The 19,827-nt window shown below is 45.4% G+C and overlaps 1 protein-coding gene across 3 annotated transcripts; it reads right to left on the reverse strand.

The window, feature by feature from the left end:
* Nucleotides 1–7,656: 7,656 nt before the first annotated feature.
* Nucleotides 7,657–14,674, reverse strand: KLHL38 (kelch like family member 38). 3 transcript variants are annotated; one of them, XM_041470585.1, is made up of 4 exons: nucleotides 14,465–14,674; nucleotides 12,407–13,886; nucleotides 10,934–11,039; nucleotides 7,657–9,423 (listed from the first exon to the last, which is right to left on the reverse strand). In XM_041470585.1, the coding sequence occupies exons 2-4, from the start codon at nucleotides 13,754–13,756 to the stop codon at nucleotides 9,137–9,139; spliced, it is 1,743 nt and encodes a 580-aa protein (XP_041326519.1). In that variant the 5' UTR covers nucleotides 13,757–13,886; nucleotides 14,465–14,674; the 3' UTR covers nucleotides 7,657–9,136. The 3 variants fall into 3 exon arrangements, with proteins under 3 accessions (XP_041326519.1, XP_041326520.1, XP_041326518.1); XM_041470586.1 differs by having other exon boundaries at nucleotides 12,776–13,886; nucleotides 14,435–14,674; XM_041470584.1 differs by having other exon boundaries at nucleotides 14,435–14,674.
* Nucleotides 14,675–19,827: the final 5,153 nt, after the last annotated feature.

Consider the following 19,827-nt stretch of genomic DNA (forward strand, 5'->3'; position numbering starts at 1 on the left):
GGGGGAGGTGGGGGATGGGGGGTGGGTAGCCTCAGTCAAAATCAGTCCCATATTCTTTTCATAAGTCTTTGTGCTTATCCAGATGAATTCATTTAAGATCATAATTATATTAATTAAGAGCACTGTTTCTACAGGTGTGGTTAGTTCCTAAAGAGCAAGTAGCTGCAGAAGGATTGTACAAAAGCAATCTTTGGCAGTTCACAAAAGGCAGAGGTTTTTTAGGCTTTAGCAGGTTCATTTGAAATGCACTTATGGGGTTGGTATCATTGTTATTTTAATGATGTGGCATTGGAGACATGAAAGAAACAATGCTTTACCCACAATCACTCAGCAAGTCACATCCTTTCTCACTTACTGGTGATGCCACATAACTGCACTGCTGATACCCAGCAGCAAACTAACTCTCATTTCACCATTAGTGGTAACCAAGAGGGTTTCCTCAAGTCAGACTTTAGGCAAAATTTGAAGTAGGCTTTGAGCTGATTCTGCTGTGAGACATCATCCACAGGCAAATGACATGACCAGAATGAGAAGGGGGGGGGGGGGGGGGGTGATCTACCACAGGACCATAAGGCTAATAGTTCACAATTTGTCTGTTCAAGAATGTTTACTTAATTTCATGTCACTAAAAGAACAAAATGCTGTTTCCTTTTAATAATAAACATTATATTTCACTAAAGAAGAAGTAAGACAAGAAGTGATAACAGAGATGCCTCTGAAAATAAGCTATTTGTTTCCTGGCAGATGCAAATCTATTCTGTCTCTCCCTGTTTCCCTCTTCAAATGCACTTGTGTGGGTCCCACCTATGCACCAGGCAGGGAGATCAAGATCTGGCTCCACAGGATGCTTTGTACTGTCCTGAAAGCAAAACTTAATCCATGGAGAGGACAATGCTCTCCTGAGTTACTGGCTCCTTCATCCTCGTCTTGGACAAACTTCCTCTCATCTCCAAAGTGTTATCTGAGTAAAGATCTCAGTATTCTCCTCCCTAGAATTTATTATGAGTTTATTGAAAAAAAATACAATCCCTTCAGCTATGAAAATTACCCTCATTTGTCTATAAATAGGCTTAACCTCTTAAACTGTGTCAGATGTTGCAGATTCACCAATTTGATCTAGATCTCCAGATCTTTTCTGCTCCTACAGCTCCAGGGCAAATGACTCACGCTGTTTGCAAGTGCCTATCCCACTGAGCCTGGCAGTATCAGTGTGGCTGAAGGTTTCTACTAAAACCTGGGCAGGGATTTTCTCCTCATCAAGCTGAGCTCACCAACATACTGCAGAAACAAATCGGTATGTTGTACTTACATGAAAATCCATGCATTTGCAATAGTCCAGCACCAAATCAGTAGAGGAAAATGTGTTCTAGAGTCAAACAAATATGATAAAGGCAAAATCCTATTGATCCATGTAATCATTTTCCCAGCTGCATTTCCCTTCACCGTGGCAGTCCTAGGAAGATTGGGCTGCACTACCTATTACCTTACCTTTGAAATTGGTTGGAAATGTGAAAGGGAAATGTCAAAGTATTTTCAGACAATCTAAATGGCTTTTATAGCTTGTTCCTGGAAATCAGAGTTTCCTGAGCTGTCTCAATGTTCAGTCCTTACTCTACAAATCACTTGTTTTTAAAAGCAGAAGGGATCCAATGTCCCAGGTGTGTGCCCATTCCTGGAGATGTCCCACCCTTTCTGCTACTTTTCCTGGGAAGGGAAAAATCTTAGAAGGGAAAATCAGGGAAAAAACTCTTCTTCTAGGTGAAGGGTAATGGTTCCCTTCTGGCTATGAGGCACCTGGGGATAGAAAGGTTGGTGCAGCCAGTTTTGCCCAAGTTTCCAGAAAGTCCTGGGCCTTGGCACTTATTTGATCATATTTGTGTGCTGATTTGTGGACCAGAGAGACACACAGAAGAGCTAAATTTTATTTTACTTTATTTTATTTTATTTTATTTTATTTTATTTTATTTTATTTTATCTTATTTTATTTCACTTCTACTTCAGTTATCCAGGTTATGGCATAACGTGTTGTTCTTGCCTAATGAACAAGCTGGATGCTTTGAAAGTCCAGCTGATGGTGCTCTGAGGGCCATCTGTGTCCTCAGCTCCCAGTTTCTCTTTTCTCAAGCTCTTTGGAGTGAGGGCCTGTGTATTTTATGCTGCCATCACAAATAACAGACTCTCAGCTTGATATCTGTGATCAACTGTGCCTGTCACATTTCATGCCATAAAAAACATATGCGCAAGGTTGGAAGGGCAAACATGCTTTTGGCTCCCCTGCCATTTGTAGTTCAGTTTGCCTGCAACCCTTCTTTCATTGTGTATTGCTACTTTTCTCCCAAAAAAATTTCCAGAGCCCCCTGGAAGAAGAAACAGGCTCTATTTACTGACATTTGTTCCAAGTTACTATGAGCAGACAACTCTTGTAGGCTGTAAACAGGATCTCTCAGCCAGAAGCCTTCAGTCAGAACCTACCAAGCCCAAAGACTTCCTTCATTTAAAAAGGTCTGAATTAGCCATTAAATATCACAGCATCTTGAAGAACATCCGTAGGATCTCCCTGCTTTCCTCCTTGGTCAAGGTTTGAGCTGGCACTCAGTCAAGTTGCTGGGAGTCTTCTCCGTTGGATGCCATGGCTCTACGTGCACACACAAGGATTAGTCCACACCGTGAATTAATTCATTAGTTAATGAATTAATTCAGCTGCAAGTTCCGCTGCAAGGGAGTGCCAGGGCTGAAATGTGGCCTGAAGCACCCTGAGGCATTGTTGACACAGCCTGGGTGACAAGGAGCCTTCCCATGTTTCTGCACAGGATGAAGCCAGGGTCAATGCGATGGGGAGGAATCATTCTGTGCCATCTGCTCCCTCTCTGGCAAACCTCAGGGCATGGCAGGGAATTCCTCCCGTGGCTCACCCCTCTGTGTGTCTCCAAGGGACACAGCCCTGACAGGAGCCTGTGGGACATAGTCATGTATGCCCTGACGTGCTGGCTTCCCATTTCACATTTGCTGATGGTCCTCATGCCAGAGGCCAAGTTGACTTCACAGAGGTTATATTCTGCAGTACTCAGGCTGCCTCTAAGATCCTACCCAGGGAATAGATAAACAGAACAATGTTTGAGCCTCTGGTACATTTTAATGTCATTTTCAGGGAAATATATGTGTCATAACAACACAAAGCAGGCACAGTTCCGTTGCTTTCGATCTGCCTGGTGCCAGGGTCCACGTCATTTCAGCATTGAAATAGATCCAGCAAGTTCATGGTAACTTTGCTCTCTGAAGAAGTGCCTCTTTTGCCCCTTGGTCTGTACTTGTCTTACTGTTCTTACAGCACTGTTCCTTACTCCTGTCAGGGAATGTCACGTACTGTTATGTTAACATCTGATTTTCACTGGAAACCCTAGGGAATTGGGCCCTTATCTCCACATACCATGCACATCAAAATAGTTTAATCAAGCCTATTAATTCCAGGGCTTGCTGCTGATCTGGATAAAACATTGCCCTTTCCCAGCACTGCAGCTTTGTAGCCAAGTTTCACATTGCAGCACTCTCCATTAAGTTTGTTCTCTGCTGCTCAGGGCTGAACACATTCCCCTAGAGTCTCCCAGGTCTTACAGAAAGGTGCCAGGGTTCAGCTCTAAGGCTCAGATTATTTGGGCTGATTTTTCAGACCAGAAGCATCCCATCATTCTGAAAATTTGGACTTGAGAGTCCTTGGTGTCACTTCCTGGTGCTCTGGGCAGTCATTGCCACATCCAAACATTGGTTCAGGGCAACTGCAGAGCCTAGGAAGGCATCCAAGAGCAGAGAGAAAACTCAACAAAGTGCCAAGACCAGGGCAAAACTCAGGGGATGTCATTACAGATGTGGCACCGGGGATCTGAGGAAGCAGACATGCCTTGGTCCTTATCCCAGCATGCCTGCTTTAGGGAGGGGTGGTGGGACATGGCTTTTTCATCAGAAGGAACAGACTGGTCAAGAAACAAACTTCAGAGAACTAGACCTGGGAAGGTTAGATATAGGAGGATGGTTACAAGCATCTCCTGACCAGATGGAGAAGTGGACCAGATTCTTCTGCCTTTTCCCACCTCCAGCAGGATTTTACCTCATGGCTCACGCCTGACTCTTAAGGCAAAAGTCTCCAACAGCTGTGGGGATGCCCTGTGTTTAAAGCAGCCACGAGACATGTGCCTGTTGGCCCAGGGCTGCTCGAGATGTGCTGGTGCTTGCTTTTCTGGGAAAGGGTTCTTGCAACATGAAAGAAGTGCAGACAAACAAAGAGCTCTGGGGAGAGAAGTGACAGGCAGCAGCTGGAGCCAGTGGGTGACTTGCCGAGTGACAGAGCAGTTGGGCTCCTCGCTACTCTGCTACTATTTTGGAAACATCAATAAACAGAAGAGGCCAGATCAATGTCTCAGGGCTCCAACACAAACCCTGAGGAGCCCTGTGGACATTGGTGGCACCAGCAGCCTGAGACATCAGTTTGTCTATAGAAACTCTGCTTCATTTGGACTGTGGGCAAACTCATCGAATTTAGCCATTGAAAACATCATTAGCAGATCACTAATAACCAGATCTCAGCTCCTTTGCAGGTGCAACCTTGCACTGAGGAATGCATGCTCATTGTGCCATGGAGAATATGACTTCAACTTCTGCCGGGGGAGCTTTCAAGCAGCTGGAAAAAAGTATGGATGTTTATATTTTTAAAAAGGGATTGTTTTTGCTGCTGTCAATTATTAATGGTTCTCAGGTCAGGCTAAGGAACAATGCCAGGGATAAATTACCCTGTATGCTATTCATATATGCTCTACCCAGTTGTTTCCTTCTCAACTAGAGGATTCACCTCGCAATGAACTCCTTGGCATTTGGAAAAAGAGGACTGACAAAGCAATGAACTTGGTGTGCCCATTTATTTATGCATTGACATCTTTCCTACTTTGTCAGGTGTGTTTAATCAGAAAGAAGCAGGAAATGCATTATAATTATAAACATATTATTGCAGAAGAAAAAGGCTGCCCTTGGAAACGACTGCATTGTTTGATAAATGATTACAGTGAAAAAACACAGGCTTAACCTACGACTCTTTGCTGAGATCAAAGCAAAGTTGCTGCCACAGGCTCCCTGTGCAGCAGGACTCAGCTCTGGGTTTGCAGCAAGGCAAGGGGAAGAAAGTTGAAAAGAAAATGCAATCTCCTCCCTTCTTTTTCTTTTTTTGCCTAAAACTTTTCCTCTAGTACTAAAAAAAAAAAAATAAAAAAAAATGACTCAACCATTAAATATTTGCTGTTAAAATTAATAGAATTAGTGAAGAACCCAGCTGTGAACACAATAACTAGGGTCATGTCCCTTGTTGAAGCCATGGAGAGACATTGTTTTCGACAGGTTCGGACTTGGGATCCTGATGAGCCAAAGCAAAGATGGAGTTAGAGAATAAACCTGGGAGATTCTGGATGTCCTGCAGTCTTTCCATGTGACCTTGCCCAAACTTGCAAACATTCCTTAACTGGGACGACAGCTGAACCCCAGTCAGTGCTGCTGCTGTGAAAAGCAAAATCCTTCTGGGCTCTGAGACCAGGAATGCTGTAGGTAAGATGCAGAAAGGGTTTATTGCCCTTCTCAGCACTACAAGGCTGAGCCATGGCCTTGCACTTAAATAAATAAAAAAACCACCAACAGACAAACTGAAAATTGTCCAGAGGAGAGCAACAAAAATGATCAGAGGTCTAGAAAACATGACTTATGAGGAAAGATTGAAAGGGCTGGGTTTGTTTAGTCTACAGTCTTTGAAACATCCTAATAAACTCTAGAGATGTAAAAAATATATGGAATCTAAAAGGGTCAATCTATTGCCCTTTATCTCTGTGGCAGAAGGTACAGCACAAAGAAGATAGTATTAAAAGCTCTCAGGCCAATAACACCTCAAGTTTGTTACTTGGGGAGGGATCAGAGCAGCTCATGGCAGATTTTCAGTGTTTTGGACAAGAACCATGAGGGACTGCGTAACTCACTGCCCCATGGAAGAGACTGGTTTCAGCCATGTGGGCCGATGGTTTCCTCGGCCTAGTGACTGGGTCAGGGCACCTGAGGACAAGGCCTTGGAGGTGATGAACCTTTAGAGCACTCCCTGATTTGAAAAAAATGTGGCAGGTGCTTAACCCTTCTAGAAGTTGCAAGAAGAAATAATTTTAAAAAGCCTCTTTTCCATGGCTTCCATGGTTATTAAATGAAGAGCAACAAATTCCCACTTTTTCATGGGGCCATCATTAGATTGTGAAGAACCTTGCTGCTCTCCCATGGGGGATTCCCATCTAGGTGAGTACTCAAATGCTCGAATATTTAGATGATTAGACCTCTGAAAAAGCACGTAAAAGTGTATCAGGTAGAGACAACCTTGCAGATCCTGCTCCAAAAAGTTCTCTCCTGACAATGGAGAAAGAGGCACCTTGGCCAACCCTTGCTAGGAGTGCTTTTATAACTGCAGAGCAGTGAGGATGGTATTAGGTACTGGTCTAGGAGGGCCAGGTGGTGCTCAGCACCTGATCAAAAAGGCAACATCCCTTCTCCCCATCATGCCCACTCAGAGCTGAGTATCCCATCCTGGAGCTGCATGTGCTGCTCCCTACAAATGACTGAGCAACTTTGCTATCCCTCATTTGTCTTGGAAAGCTCAACACTGTTTTCTAATTTCACCCCCTCTTCTTCAAAGGGCCCCAAAAGTTTTGTCAGAGTTTGCATCAAAATTCACCACAAGACAAAAGCCTATTAGAAACCAGGTTTTGAATTTACTGCCCAGCAATCCCAAATTCCTTGAGTTGTGGGCATGAGGTGAGAGGTTTGTGAAGGAAAGGAGCACAAGGTTGCAGCCAGAGCAGAGCTGGCCATAGCCCTTGTCATCTCCAAGGACCTGGGGGTCAAGTGAGGGCTCCCCAAGAGATGCTGGAAAGATGCTGTGCTCAATCCTGCCACAACTCTGCCTCTTTTTTGCGCTCCCGATTTCCTGCCCAGCTGTGCAAGGTACTGATTGGTCCCACATGAACACAGAGAAAATCACTAGTTATATGATACGGGAATTAAAAAAAGTCTGTTTGCTTCTAAGCGTAAACCTATGACTGAGGCAATGGTTTGCAAACATGGGATTATGGCTCCAAGTCAACTTTTTTTTCCCCTCAGTTTTGGGTACAGTCACGAGCCTGGCAGGAATATGTGTCAGCTAAAATGCATGGCAGCAACTGCCGTCTCCTGGAGTTTGGAGCTGAGTGGGGTCACAACAGGATGGAGTTTGGGAAGGCAGCACTGCAGGGTTAGGAATAAACATCTCCCTGGGGCAGACTTTCCATAATTGGCCATGACAAGGCTTCTTTCTCCAGAGAGCTGGAGCTGGTCTGTGAGGAAACAGGATGAATCACTGCTCCAGCTCAATTTGGCAAGTGCCATGATTTCGTTCTGCTCTGCACAGGGAGGAGATGATGATATAGACTGAAAGACAGAACAGAAATCTAGCCAAAGGCTTCTGAGCTGGGAGAGGAATTTGAGTTCCCACTCATTTTTCACAGGTTTACTCAGGTCCTTAGAAGGAAACCTTGGCAATACCCACTGGTGCAAAAACAATTCCCTTTATCAACAAAGGGAGGGAACAATGGGGACTCCTGAACACAAAGCTCATGCAAACAATAATAGCCCTTTTATTTTCCATTGTTAAACCAGCAGTTGATACTAAATACTTCCTTCCAGTCCTCCACTTTGTTAACTGTTCCTGTCACTCTTCTGCTCAATTTATGGGAGGGATCTTAGTGTCTGGAGCTGGTTTTCTGCAATGTGGTGGTGACCACATGGCTGTGCAGTCTTTTGTGAAGAGGAAGGTTGAGCATGGTTTCCTTGTGCCATCCTCTACCCTTTGAAAAGTTCCACTTTTTTTTTCAAATATGAAGAAAACGGGGTGTTGTTTCTGCCAGCCTTTCTGGATAGTGGTCATCTGTAAAGCTCCTTGCTATCTCAGCAATCTTACCAAGCCTGGTGACCTAACAGCAGTTCACAGCCTGTTCAGTGTCTGATGATTAATCCCCTCCCTTTAAAAGTATGCACTTAGTAGCAGAACCCTACGAAAATATTGGTGGAGCAGAGCTGTTTTGCCAAGTGGCAGATTTACTCTTGCTCTTCTTGGAAAGCTGGCTTCCTGTCACTGGCTCTGTCTCATGGGCTTTTTTCCAGTGGTTTGGAGAGAGGAGAAAGGGAAAAAGAAATTGTTCTTCCAAAATACCTCTTCTCTTTTACATCCCCTTTCCTCCATGTGTCTTCTCTGCTATTCTACATTTCAGGAACTCCATCAGCCAAAGTCATCCCAACTAACTTCACTGTTATTCCTCATGCCAAAGGAGAAGGAAGATCCCTGCAAAATAAGATCCTTTGAAAAAGAAGATGCAGACAATCTTAATTTCCATCCTGTCTTCTCCTGATTCTTCAGAGGGCAGGCAGATGGAACAAAAATCTTCCCTGCACTGTGCAAGAGTGTTAGCTCAGAAAAGTCAAATCTGCTTCTTGTTGCAATATGAGAGTTCAGATCAAAGCATCAGTCTTTTGCCAATTTCTAATTAGCTGATAGGAACATTAAAATTTTATTTTTTATGATCTGACTACCACACTGAACTCAAGCAGCTGCTCCTGGGCTGGCTACAAGACTGGAGCTTGGGGCTTCCTATTCTAAACACTGCCACCACTGGAAATGGAAAGCTCGGTCAGCAATGAGCAGCACAGGGCTGTGGCAGGCAGCTGAGTCTGCATGACAGCAAAGGACTTACTTTCCCTGGAGATAGCAGCATCCCCCTTCACTTTTAAAGTCTGTACAAGGACAAATCCAACACTGGGTTCTTAGCCAGTATCTTTTTCCTGTTTCCTCTTGAGATGCTGGGTAAGGCCTCCAGATGGGACTCAGCAGCACCACATGCAATATCAGCCAGGTGAATAGAGTGTGAGCAAAGCTCATGGCCTTTCTGGCACAGGGTCTGGAAGGACTAATGCTGCTGATGCCTTCAAGGTCAGGACTTGTGTGACATCATTAAAGTTCCCCATGTGCTCTCTGCAGAGTGAGGTGGGTTCTTTCCGGGAAGAAAAGCACAAAATCTCAAGAAGTACCAAGAGTCGATTAGAGAAGGTTAGAACAGGGGACACACTGGAGTGTCAGGCACCCATGGTCAAAGAGTTTGTGCGGCAGCTTTCCCTTTGGTGTCCATGTGTCAGTCTCTGGATCATAGCAGTCCAAGGAATCCAGGTCCTTGATGACATTGTCTGAGGTGAGACATCGTCCTCCTGTGACATACAGCTTGTTCTTGATGACAGTGGCCCCATGATGCATTCGTCTGTCCTTCATGTCTGCACATTTAACAAACTTGTTGCCTTTTGTATCATAAGCAATTATTCTCCGGGTGTACCCTGAATACAAAGCCAGAGGTGGAAGAGACAGATGGGAATTAAGCTCTTATGGCCAGAAGAAGGAATAATAATGATATATTTCATGCTGGTCTTCAATAAAACATATTATAGTAGTACATAATTTGGCAGAATTAAGATTTATAAACTAATAAGTGATGATGTGTCACAGGAATGCCTGGCTGTCTATCTTCCTTTCCTGTCTGTCCTCATCCTGTCTCGTAGCACCTTGGCAGCCAAGGCTTGATGAGCACCACAAAGCCCATCCATCAGGCAACCAATCTGTCAAACACAGCTTGCAGTTACCTGCATGTGCATTCAAACATCGGAAAACATTTCTTTTTACCAAACAGAGTCCTAGAGCTTCACTAGGAAATACAGAAACCAGTGGCACATGTGATGGCCTTGCTGGGTTGGAGTTGTAGCTGTCTGCTGACTGGAGCTGGGTATGCAACAGCATGGTGCCACCAGTGCTCACTCCACTCCTGAAGCCCTCAGCACCACATTTGTGTTGGCCACCATGCCAGTGACCCAGTGGACAGCTCCTCCTCTCAGGGGTGATGTAACTTGTACCAGCTGAGAGGTAAGCGCTGGTGAGAGGGCCACTGCCCTGGAGCAGTGGAGGTGTGGAAGCTTGGTACCCAGCAGTACCTTGCCCATGTAGAAAAACATGAGTGTGGTCTGAGGTGAGGGCAATCTGCCTTACAGGAGCCTGACAGTCTTGGACCTTTGAACTCAGCCCTCCCCTCTTCCCACTGCAAAGGACAGCAGTGGCCTCTCCCTGAGGGGTGACACCACACTGAAGTCCTGTGCAGTTTGGGTTCAATCCTCTGCTTTGCTAAAGATACTGTGTGCCTCATTTTCCCTTAAATAATTCAACACATGCTTTGTTCTGGCAGTCTGTAGTCAGGGAAGAGGCATTAAGCACTGCAGAGGGCCAAATTATCAATGACATGATACACCCAACTGCCACAGCCAGAGGCTGGTCCTCAGGTTGAAAAAGACACAGAGCAGTTTCCTCTTTCCAAGTGTTTCGCACTCCTTTTGGGATATTTCTCAATTACCCCCAGGAGGCAACTAAAAGACCAACCAACACCTCACAGACCTACAGCCCACCCATCCTGAAACAAGCCATCCATGGCCTTGTGGTAACCCTGCTTTCCATTCTTCCAAGTGGAGCAGACAGGGAGGAGCAGGCTGTGAGTCAGGAGGGGAGGGTCAGGAACCCCATGCTCCTGGCTTCCTCCCAAGAGCACTAACTTGTATTGGCTTTTCCTCAGTTTTCTCCATCCAGGTACTGCTAACCTGGGGTAAGAAAGTGCCTCATGGAGAACTTATCTCCACTTCAATTGCCACGAGGCTCCAGAAGAGAAGTGTATGGAGGGTGGGCACACTCCTCCTTTCCTTCCCAAGATCCAGGTGCTTTTTGAGGGAGCACCCTAAACAGGAAGGCTGCGAAAACCTACAGGATCTGGGTAGGGGAGGGACAGGGAAGGTGAAACAGAGCCCTTACCACCTACGATGATAATCTGGTCTCCAATCACAACAGCTGGTGCACAGACATTCTTCACTACTCTGGTCTCCATACGAAACCACGTATTCCTGGAGACATGGTAAACCTGACAAAAAAAATAAAGATATTCACACAGCTGTTTATGTTTCATTTCAACTGACATCTGTTATTACAGAGGAACTTCTGGGTTTTATTTTGCCCTAATAAATACAATCCTCTGGCTCAAACTGCTGGAAATCTGAGAATGTACCCACTTTTTTTTTCCTAATATGTCCCCTTGGAAAGCATTTTGGATCCTCAAGATTGTCTGCTCAGGAGATGCTAGCACATGCACTAAAGCAGTGTATCTGCCATATGAAGGCTTCTTGCACAGCCATTAAATCACTGTAACTAGTTCTCCCAAAGGGCAAGCTGATTCATTTAATTTTCTAGTTATCCTGTGTATTCTTTATTAGCCTTAGCAATTTCCTGGGCAAACAAACTTCAGCTTCAGCTAGCTCTGCTGGCAGCCACCCTGTTTGCCCAGCTGCTATATATATGCTAGTGACTGGTATGCACTCAGACTGGCAAAGGGACTTAGAGTGGTAGCTAAGTCATCGATTTATGTGAGAAAAAGAGCTGTTGCCAGATGATGATCATTCAATCATCTGTATCTGGGTGACACAAACTTTTATGTCGTATTATCTGCTTCTTAATATACCAAATATCACCAGGGCATCTCCCCACTAACTGATGAATACATTTCCTTCCCCCTGATAATGAAGTACCGTTATAAAGCTCATGCCCTGGTTGCCATCTTAGCTTAATGATCCTTCTTAGTTAAAACACCCTGAACAGTGAAAAACAGTCATGGGAAAGAAACATTTCAATGCTGCTAAAGCTTCAAATCAGATAAGAAAAAACATAATGGTTTTTTTTTCCTCCTGATAGAGTGTAATGGCTGAAAGCAGGCAGAGAGCCAGCAACATGTGGCAGAAGCCACATTTTTAACACAACTGTTTATCCAAAATGACTGTCAGTTTCAGTTCTGGCCCTTTGATGAGTGAGTATCTAATCGCTCTAACGATCGCGAGTGTTTGTGTTTGCTGCGAGCGAGCAGGTGCGCGGCTGAGACCCAGCTCAGCGCCCGGTGGAAAGCACTGATTTTGGTGAGGCTGGCTACAGGCATGGAGCCAGGCAGGGAGAGCTGCTGCTGCCTGCCCTGGCATCACCTGCGGCAGCCCTGGCCCTAGGGCCCACCAGTGGCAGGGCTGCCTGACACCCAAAGCAGTGCCTCTGGGGATGCTGCCCAAAAACATTCAGAAGGGGAAAATGGAAGAGCTGCAATGCTCCTTGAGGCCATGGATCAACTCATCCTGCCTCCTGCTGCAACACACAATGAAGTTTTTTGAGTGGTTTCATTTCCTCATGAAGGTGATAGACTGCTGAATACCTTAGAAGAAATTGCCTACGACAAGCAGGGCTGACCATTACCTGGATAAGTCGAACAGGGTTTTGCATTATATCTTCTCCCCCAAAGAGGTAAACCCTCTGATCTTTGGCAGCAACAGCAGGGTGAAGGACGGCAACAGGCATGTTTGCCATGCTCTCACAGGTGTTGTAGACACTATCATATCTTTCCACAGAATTCAGGATTTCCTGGTTTTCACCAATTCCACCGAATGATAAAATATAATTTTTATATGCCAGGCTTCTGTGGGAGTAACGTGGAACTAGCATGTGCTCAATCAACCTCCACTGATTGAGTTTGAGGGAGTAAATGTAAATATTACCACTGACCAGACTTTTCTTATTGCTAACAGGCATCCCTCCGAGCACAAAAATATTGCTGTGTAAACTCACTGCAGAGGCTTTGTAGAGGCGCATGGGAAGTTTGGCCAGGCTCAGCCATTGGTTCGTCTTGTCATCATAAAGCAGGACATCCCTCGTTGTCTGCTGGCTGTCCTTCCTGCCACCAACGATGATGAGGAACTCTTGGTTGGAGTACCTGCGAGGAACATGCATCATGGGTTTGATGTCAGGCGTGTTGGTGCTGTACAAGGAAAACATGTGTCTCCGGGCTGACTCCAGGATGCTCCTGCAAGTGGGTGAGGCCTGAACGAGTGAGTCATTAGCAATGAAATGGAAGAGGAAAGTTGGATGGACGTACTGAAGCCGGACCTTCTTGAACAACTCTGGGATGTATCCTTGTCGTGCCTGGAGGTCGTGCCGGATCCAGACCATCAGTGCCTCAAAGACCTGCTCCTCCTCCCCACAGAGTTCATCATCCCCAAGGTAATCGATGAGCTCCATGGGACAGAGGTCCTTCAGGTCCTCAGAAGAGGCCACCAGAGGAAAACATTTCAAAGCCATAGCCTTGGCTTTCTTATTCAGGCTTTGGCAGTTCAAGATTTTTGCCAGTCTGATCATGCTCAGACAGTTGTCAGGGGTCAGCTTGTCTTGGAGATAGGTAGAGCAGGCCTCAAACAGCTTATTGTACTGCAGCATGGACGCAGTCTCCAAGAGGCACAAGACATTCTCAGTGGATATTAGAATCTCTCCAGTGTAAACATAAAGGATAATCTGATCCAAAATATCAGCGTCGATGCCCTTTAGAATGACTTTAGGCTGGTGACTCTCCCTGAAGTTGTTACAGAACATTGCCTTGAAGTATGGGCTGCTGGAAGCCAGCACATTTCGGTGACAGGGGATTTCAAAGCCCCCGGAGCAGAGGGTAACATCGGTCAGCATCCTGCTCTGCCGCAGAGCATTCAGCTGCCTCAGCAGTTCAGAGGAGAAGTCCTGGTCTTTGAAGAGAAACTCTTCAGTGGATCCCTCTTCCATTGCAAAATATGAGAGAGATGAATTCTGGACTTGTCAGAAAAAAACCCCCAAATTCTTAGCAGCTTTTATTGAAAAATCCAGCTCCAAGGGAACAATTCAGGACTTTGATGTTGCTGTAAATATCCATTCACTATTACACATAAAAATGGAACATGGTTTAAGCACAGTGGGAAAATAATAAAGAAGCCAAAAGGTCGTTAAGACCCTTCAAAACTTTCATAAAGTTATCAGATAGGTTGCAAGTCTGAGGTCAGCACTGCCTGTGTCGTTGGCAAGAAGCAAAAGCACTCAAGTTATCTCACTGATTTTGGATTAAAGCTGGAGGGCTGAAGCAATTGGTTTGTCCATTTCCATCATGTTGAATAAATGCACTTAGACATTTATTCTCTGTTTTAAAGTATTAGCAGTTTAGTAGCTTGTGCCTCTTTCCTCTAGAGTTAGTCACTCCCAAAGAATGCAAATCTGGCAGAGCTGAACTCTGCAGCAGGACGAATAGAACCCTGGAGGCTGGGAATCTGCATTAAAAGTTATTTATTAACTCTGCTTAGCTGTGGTTTTTTTATGTTAATCAGACACACAATGACTAAATTAAGTGCCAGGCAGAACAATATGATGAGTATCTACGGCCATGGCTTAACTGCTCAACCTGCAGTGGAACCGAAGGGTAGAAACGTTTACCTTCTGTTGTCCTTCACTGCATGCACTTACTCTCTGTCGTTTATTCTCTGCTGAGTTTTTCCACAGCTAGAGCCTGGACAAAAACCTATAAACCCACGGGAGGTTTCTCTCAGTAGGTAGGTGATTCACAGAGGGTGATTTCTGGCCGTGTTTATGGCGCAGTGAGCGCGGGCGCTGCGGGCGCTGCGCGGAGCGGCGGGCGCGGGGCATTGTGTACATTCCAGCGCTAAGAATAGGCGGCAGCGCTCCGCGCTCTTATCGCATGTGACGCCGCCGCTGCCTTTTGCAATGACCTGGCTGGTTCTGAGCATGCCCGAGTGGTGTTTTTCTGGCAAATGTTTACATATAATAAATAGACACGGAGAGGAAAGTTCACTTATAAAAGTCCTGGCTGTCCGTTTGGAAACAGTGGCAGGACGCTGTCCTGAAGTGCCTGGGAACTCTAGAAGCCTGTAAACAGTCTGCAATGCCTCGCGCTACGCTGTCACCGGCGTTTCATGGAGAAAGGCGGAGAGAGAAGTGCTTCGAGGGACTCCGGTGGGATGGACCGTGTCTCCACCCTATGGAGAGATCTGGGGAGCATCAGCTGCAGTGTGGTGGGAGATGCACTGGGACCCCTGCATCCAGCGCTGCTCCAAGGTGGGCAGGGAAAGCCCAGCTACCTTCATCAAGCAGAAAGTGAAGTTCACTCTTGGAGCAGTTTATCTTTATGATGCTGCTTGATATTTCATATAGAAAACACCAGGTTGTGGCCTTTTGTTTAAGGACCTCAGCTCTCTGAAACCCCTACCAAAGAAATTCTCAATCAGATGGCTTGAGGACGCTCAGTGGTACAGGTGTTACTGGAGCAGTAAGATTCCAGAGTGGCAATTTCCAGGGTGGCACAGAGCTCCCCAGGGCACACACCTTGATGGGGACCCTCACTGCAGATGGCTGCACATGAACAAGCTAAGCTCCTTTTGCAGGCAGTGAGGTCTAGTCAATACAACTGAGTCTGCCAAGTAATTCAGATCACCAGTATGTGCAACCTGTATTTGGGCAGGTGAACAGTCCTCCAGGCACTGCTGGGTGTCCACAGGTGCTCAGCTGCCTCAATCACATGTAGGTGCCCATATTTAACACTCCCATGGTAGGCATCTATGATGATGAGCCTAAATCTGTCCTCAGAGCTGGGATCATTCAAACGCCTTGTGCCAGGGGAGGATCCTCCAGAACCCCAGCTGGTGCCCTGTCAGGGTCTTCAGCAGGTCAAGTGTGATGTGTCCCAGCTCTATACCAAGTTCCTGCGTGCTTCAAGAGAAATAGAATTGGCTGCTCTGGGGGGGGCAGGGGAGGTGGGTTATGAGCCCTGATGAGAGGGTAGAGCTGTTTCTGCTGTGGGACAGTCTAAATTGTCAGATAAAATCAGTTTCTAAATGAGCTCTTGAGGCAAGTTTTCTAGGGAGTATGCTATTGACTGAACCAGACCTGAGTGGTCTTTCTTTTGGGAAGACAAAATTAGTGCATTACCATGAGAGTGAGATCTTGCACAGATAATGGTCTTGTCCGAACACAAAGGGGAAAGTGGCCTCATTCACAGGATCTCAATCAGATGGCTTGAGGACGCTCAGTGGTACAGGTGTTACTGGAGCAGTAAGATTCCAGAGTGGCAATTTCCAGGGTGGCACAGAGCTCCCCAGGGCACACACCTTGATGGGGACCCTCACTGCAGATGGCTGCACATGAACAAGCTAAGCTCCTTTTGCAGGCAGTGAGGTCTAGTCAATACAACTGAGTCTGCCAAGTAATTCAGATCACCAGTATGTGCAACCTGTATTTGGGCAGGTGAACAGTCCTCCAGGCACTGCTGGGTGTCCACAGGTGCTCAGCTGCCTCAATCACATGTAGGTGCCCATATTTAACACTCCCATGGTAGGCATCTATGATGATGAGCCTAAATCTGTCCTCAGAGCTGGGATCATTCAAACGCCTTGTGCCAGGGGAGGATCCTCCAGAACCCCAGCTGGTGCCCTGTCAGGGTCTTCAGCAGGTCAAGTGTGATGTGTCCCAGCTCTATACCAAGTTCCTGCGTGCTTCAAGAGAAATAGAATTGGCTGCTCTTGCCTGGGTAACCGAAGTGGGCTCCTCATCTCTGCTGAGATTTCTCCCTTTGTTCTAGGGTGGGGCTGAATCCAAAATGTAGTTTCTAAGCATCCCTACAACAGGGAAACACAAGGTTAAAACAAAAGTCATTCTCATATTTTCAAGCTTACGGGTGAGTCATGTCTGCATTTAGTCACAGCGAGGCAGACGAACAAAAATCCTTGGGAGCCACAGTTGCCTCGTGTCAACTCCCGTGCCATGCTGGTGTTTGCAGTCCTCCATATGTTCCTGCCCCTGTGTCCATGGTGCAGCAGATCACAGGGATGTGGGCAACCTGTTCCTCTAAAAATGGCAGCTTTGCATCATGGGCATGCTGTACATGGCCTTTCTGACATGGTGAAATGCCTGAAGGCAATCAAACGCCTGAGGGCCCAGCCCCATGTTAAAGACAAGGTGGAGTCAGGCTGGTGTAGCTTTTTGGAGGCTGCCCACACAATCTGTGTGTGTGCACACACGTGTATGAGGTGAGGAAGAGCAGGAGCCACTGGACTTGAGTCTTGCAGATGAGTCACTTTGAGGGTAAACATGGCAATTGACAGCATTTCCCCTCTTATCAAGTAAAGAAATGACCCAAGAATGATGTTGGGGTGCTGGGGAAAATGTACCCTCCCTCCCTACTCCTTGCCGCTGCTAACTCACCAGCTGGACATGATCTTGCTATAAATATTTAGAGTGGCATTAAAAACTCAAAGGAGAATTTTTCTCTCTCCTTGTCCAGGGAACATTAGCTACCCAAACAAAACACCCTCTCACTCTCTTTCTTGCTCTGTATGCATATGCTCTTGTTGCAGTCCATTCTGATGATTGATTGTAGCTTTATATCTCTCTTCTGGCTCTAACTCCTTGTTGCCTGTTTAGTTCTGCCTCTTCCTGGCAGTGGCTGTGGATTACTCTCTTAACCCTTTAAGAAAAAAATAATGCCATCTGACTTCATTAATGACACTGGCTTATGGGGTTGGGGAAGTCTAGGTGGGATGTTCTTGTGCTTCAGACACTGATAAATGTGGCATTTATTTAGAAGATCCCCGGCTCGATGGCTTTGCACAGTTACACAAATTCCTGCTAGCCCAGAGTACAGAGTGTGCTGTTTAAATAGCTTATTGCTTTGGGGAGGGTGGTGATGCTCCTTGCTGAGTCCCCACACAGGTCCCTGCCAATTTAGAGCCAGGGCTTCTGACAAATAAAGCTCCTGCTGCCTGCCTTACAACTCTCTTCATATTTTTTCCCACAGGTTATGGCTTCAGACACATCTACAACCAAGTGGGCACATCAGCACTGCTTAGTTAGGATTTTCTTTATAAATAGACTAGAAATCACTTTCATGCCAAAGACAATATGTTCTGTGGTATGTGACCCAGCAGCACCTTGAGATGTGATGCTGCAGGTGCCCCATAGCCCTTGATGGGCTGGATCTATTGGGGGCTATTAAAAACTGTGACCCTCTGTAATTGCTACTGTACAAACTCCATCTGTGGCTAATTTCTAGAAAATGGAAGCATCTACCAAAGAACAAACATGTTGTTGTAATGCTGTACACTCATCCTGCTCCTTCTGCTCTTTCTCCTTAAGTGTTTGGCATCATTCAGTTTTGGAATTGTGGTGATTGAACCTTTGATCTGACCCAGAGCAACTTTTCTTATGTTTTAATGCAAGGGGATGATGAAATGTCATGCACTGAGCAACAGAGCGGAAAAAAAGCTGTAATCTGTCCAGCCAGCAGACAGGTGCACACAGACTGGTGATGTCAGACAATTTCTAAAACTCATATACTGATCCTGTTACAATTCAGGTGAAAATGAACAAATATGGATAAACAAAAAGGACTGCTCAAGACAAGAGACTTCACTGAGATTATTCAGTGTTATGTGCACTGTCTCAATGACCACCAACCCCCACAGCAATCAAGAGACAGATCATCCCTTTACCCAAATTTTCAGTCTAAACTGACAGGGGACAAGAAAAAATATTCCTTATTATGGTCTTAATAAAACTGGGAGAGGGAAGAAAACACAGGATTAACATTTCTCATTGTATAAAGAGACAATTACAGGGATCATAATTAATCAGATGCCATGGAGAGGATGGGAAGATGCCTCAAGCAGTAGTGGGGGCTGGCTGGGGTGACAGCTCAGCCTAGGCTGGGAGCATTACATTGCTCAGTGACTTGTTCAGATGAACTTTTGAAATCTTCAACTGTACAAATTTCACAACCTCTCTGGACAACCTGCTTCCATATGTCTGATAGGAATTTCTTTTGCTGCAATTTGTGAATGCTGTCTCTTGCCCACAGAAAAATCTGCTAACTTTCTTCTGCTGCTGCTACTTGCCAGCTATCTGATCTTCTTCCTATTATTTTAAGTCCAGATATCCTTATGGTCTTTCTCTCTCATTCTTCTGTAACTAATATGTTATTAATTTTCTATTTAGCTGCTCAGCAAACACATTTTCCCTGAGTCCTATTCCCTGCCATTCACATTGATATGATACTTAATGCTGAACTAAGGCTTATTTTAAGAATCTGGGCTTGGTTCTGATTTCGTAGGCAAGGGCAACAGGCTACATCTATAGATACTGGTCTTGAACCCCTGACCTAAACTAATAAAGGCATGGGGACAAGTTTTACTGCATTGGATTCACAGAGAAACTTCCCAAGAGTCACTGTTTGCATTGTGTACAGATAGAGAGATACAGCATGTAATTCAATAATGACTTTGGCCGAGTATACGTGGGTGTGAAGATGTGTGGGCTCCTGGCTTGGTTTCAGGACAATCTCTAATTAAAGACTGAAAGATTAAGATGAAAGCAATTGCACTCTTCTTTAGTCAGAATGACCTACTAGCGTTAATTAAAACAGTCTTCAGGCAAAAATAATTTTGGCTGCCAAAGTTATGTGCTTCACATTAAATAAGGATGTAGCTGGTTTAAAGAGTGCTCGGCTTCTAGAGGTTTCACAGAAACCACTCATACAGCTTTGGGCACTTTTGTTGGAATATTTTAAAACAAATCCTTTGCCTAAACCAGCTACTTCTTGTGTATTTCAGACACCCACTGGCTTTTTCTTCAAACTACATCATTTGAGAATGGGTACCTTATCTTGGTGTGAGCATACAGTGTGCTGGAGGATAAAATATCACCCTATCATTGGACACCAAAGTATCTTCATCTATCTTTTCTATAGTCTCTGGTTACAGACCCACGGCAACAGCAACAAGAAGATACTTACATTGCTCTGTGCTTGCTGGGTCTGAACA

Source organism: Pyrgilauda ruficollis, unplaced genomic scaffold, assembly GCF_017590135.1.
Source record: "Pyrgilauda ruficollis isolate IOZ18807 unplaced genomic scaffold, ASM1759013v1 scaffold25, whole genome shotgun sequence".
Classification (NCBI taxonomy): Eukaryota; Metazoa; Chordata; class Aves; order Passeriformes; family Passeridae; genus Pyrgilauda; species Pyrgilauda ruficollis.

Coding starts and splice junctions, on each gene's coding strand:
- KLHL38 (XM_041470585.1), bottom strand. CDS start 13,756: ATGGAAGAGGGATCCACTGAAGAGTTTCTCTTCAAAGACCAGGACTTC. Junction 11,040..12,406: donor ACCCTGTTCGACTTATCCAG/GTAATGGTCAGC, acceptor TTTTTTTGTCAG/GTTTACCATGTCTCCAGGAA. Junction 9,424..10,933: donor CCAGATTATCATCGTAGGTG/GTAAGGGCTCTG, acceptor CTTTGTATTCAG/GGTACACCCGGAGAATAATT.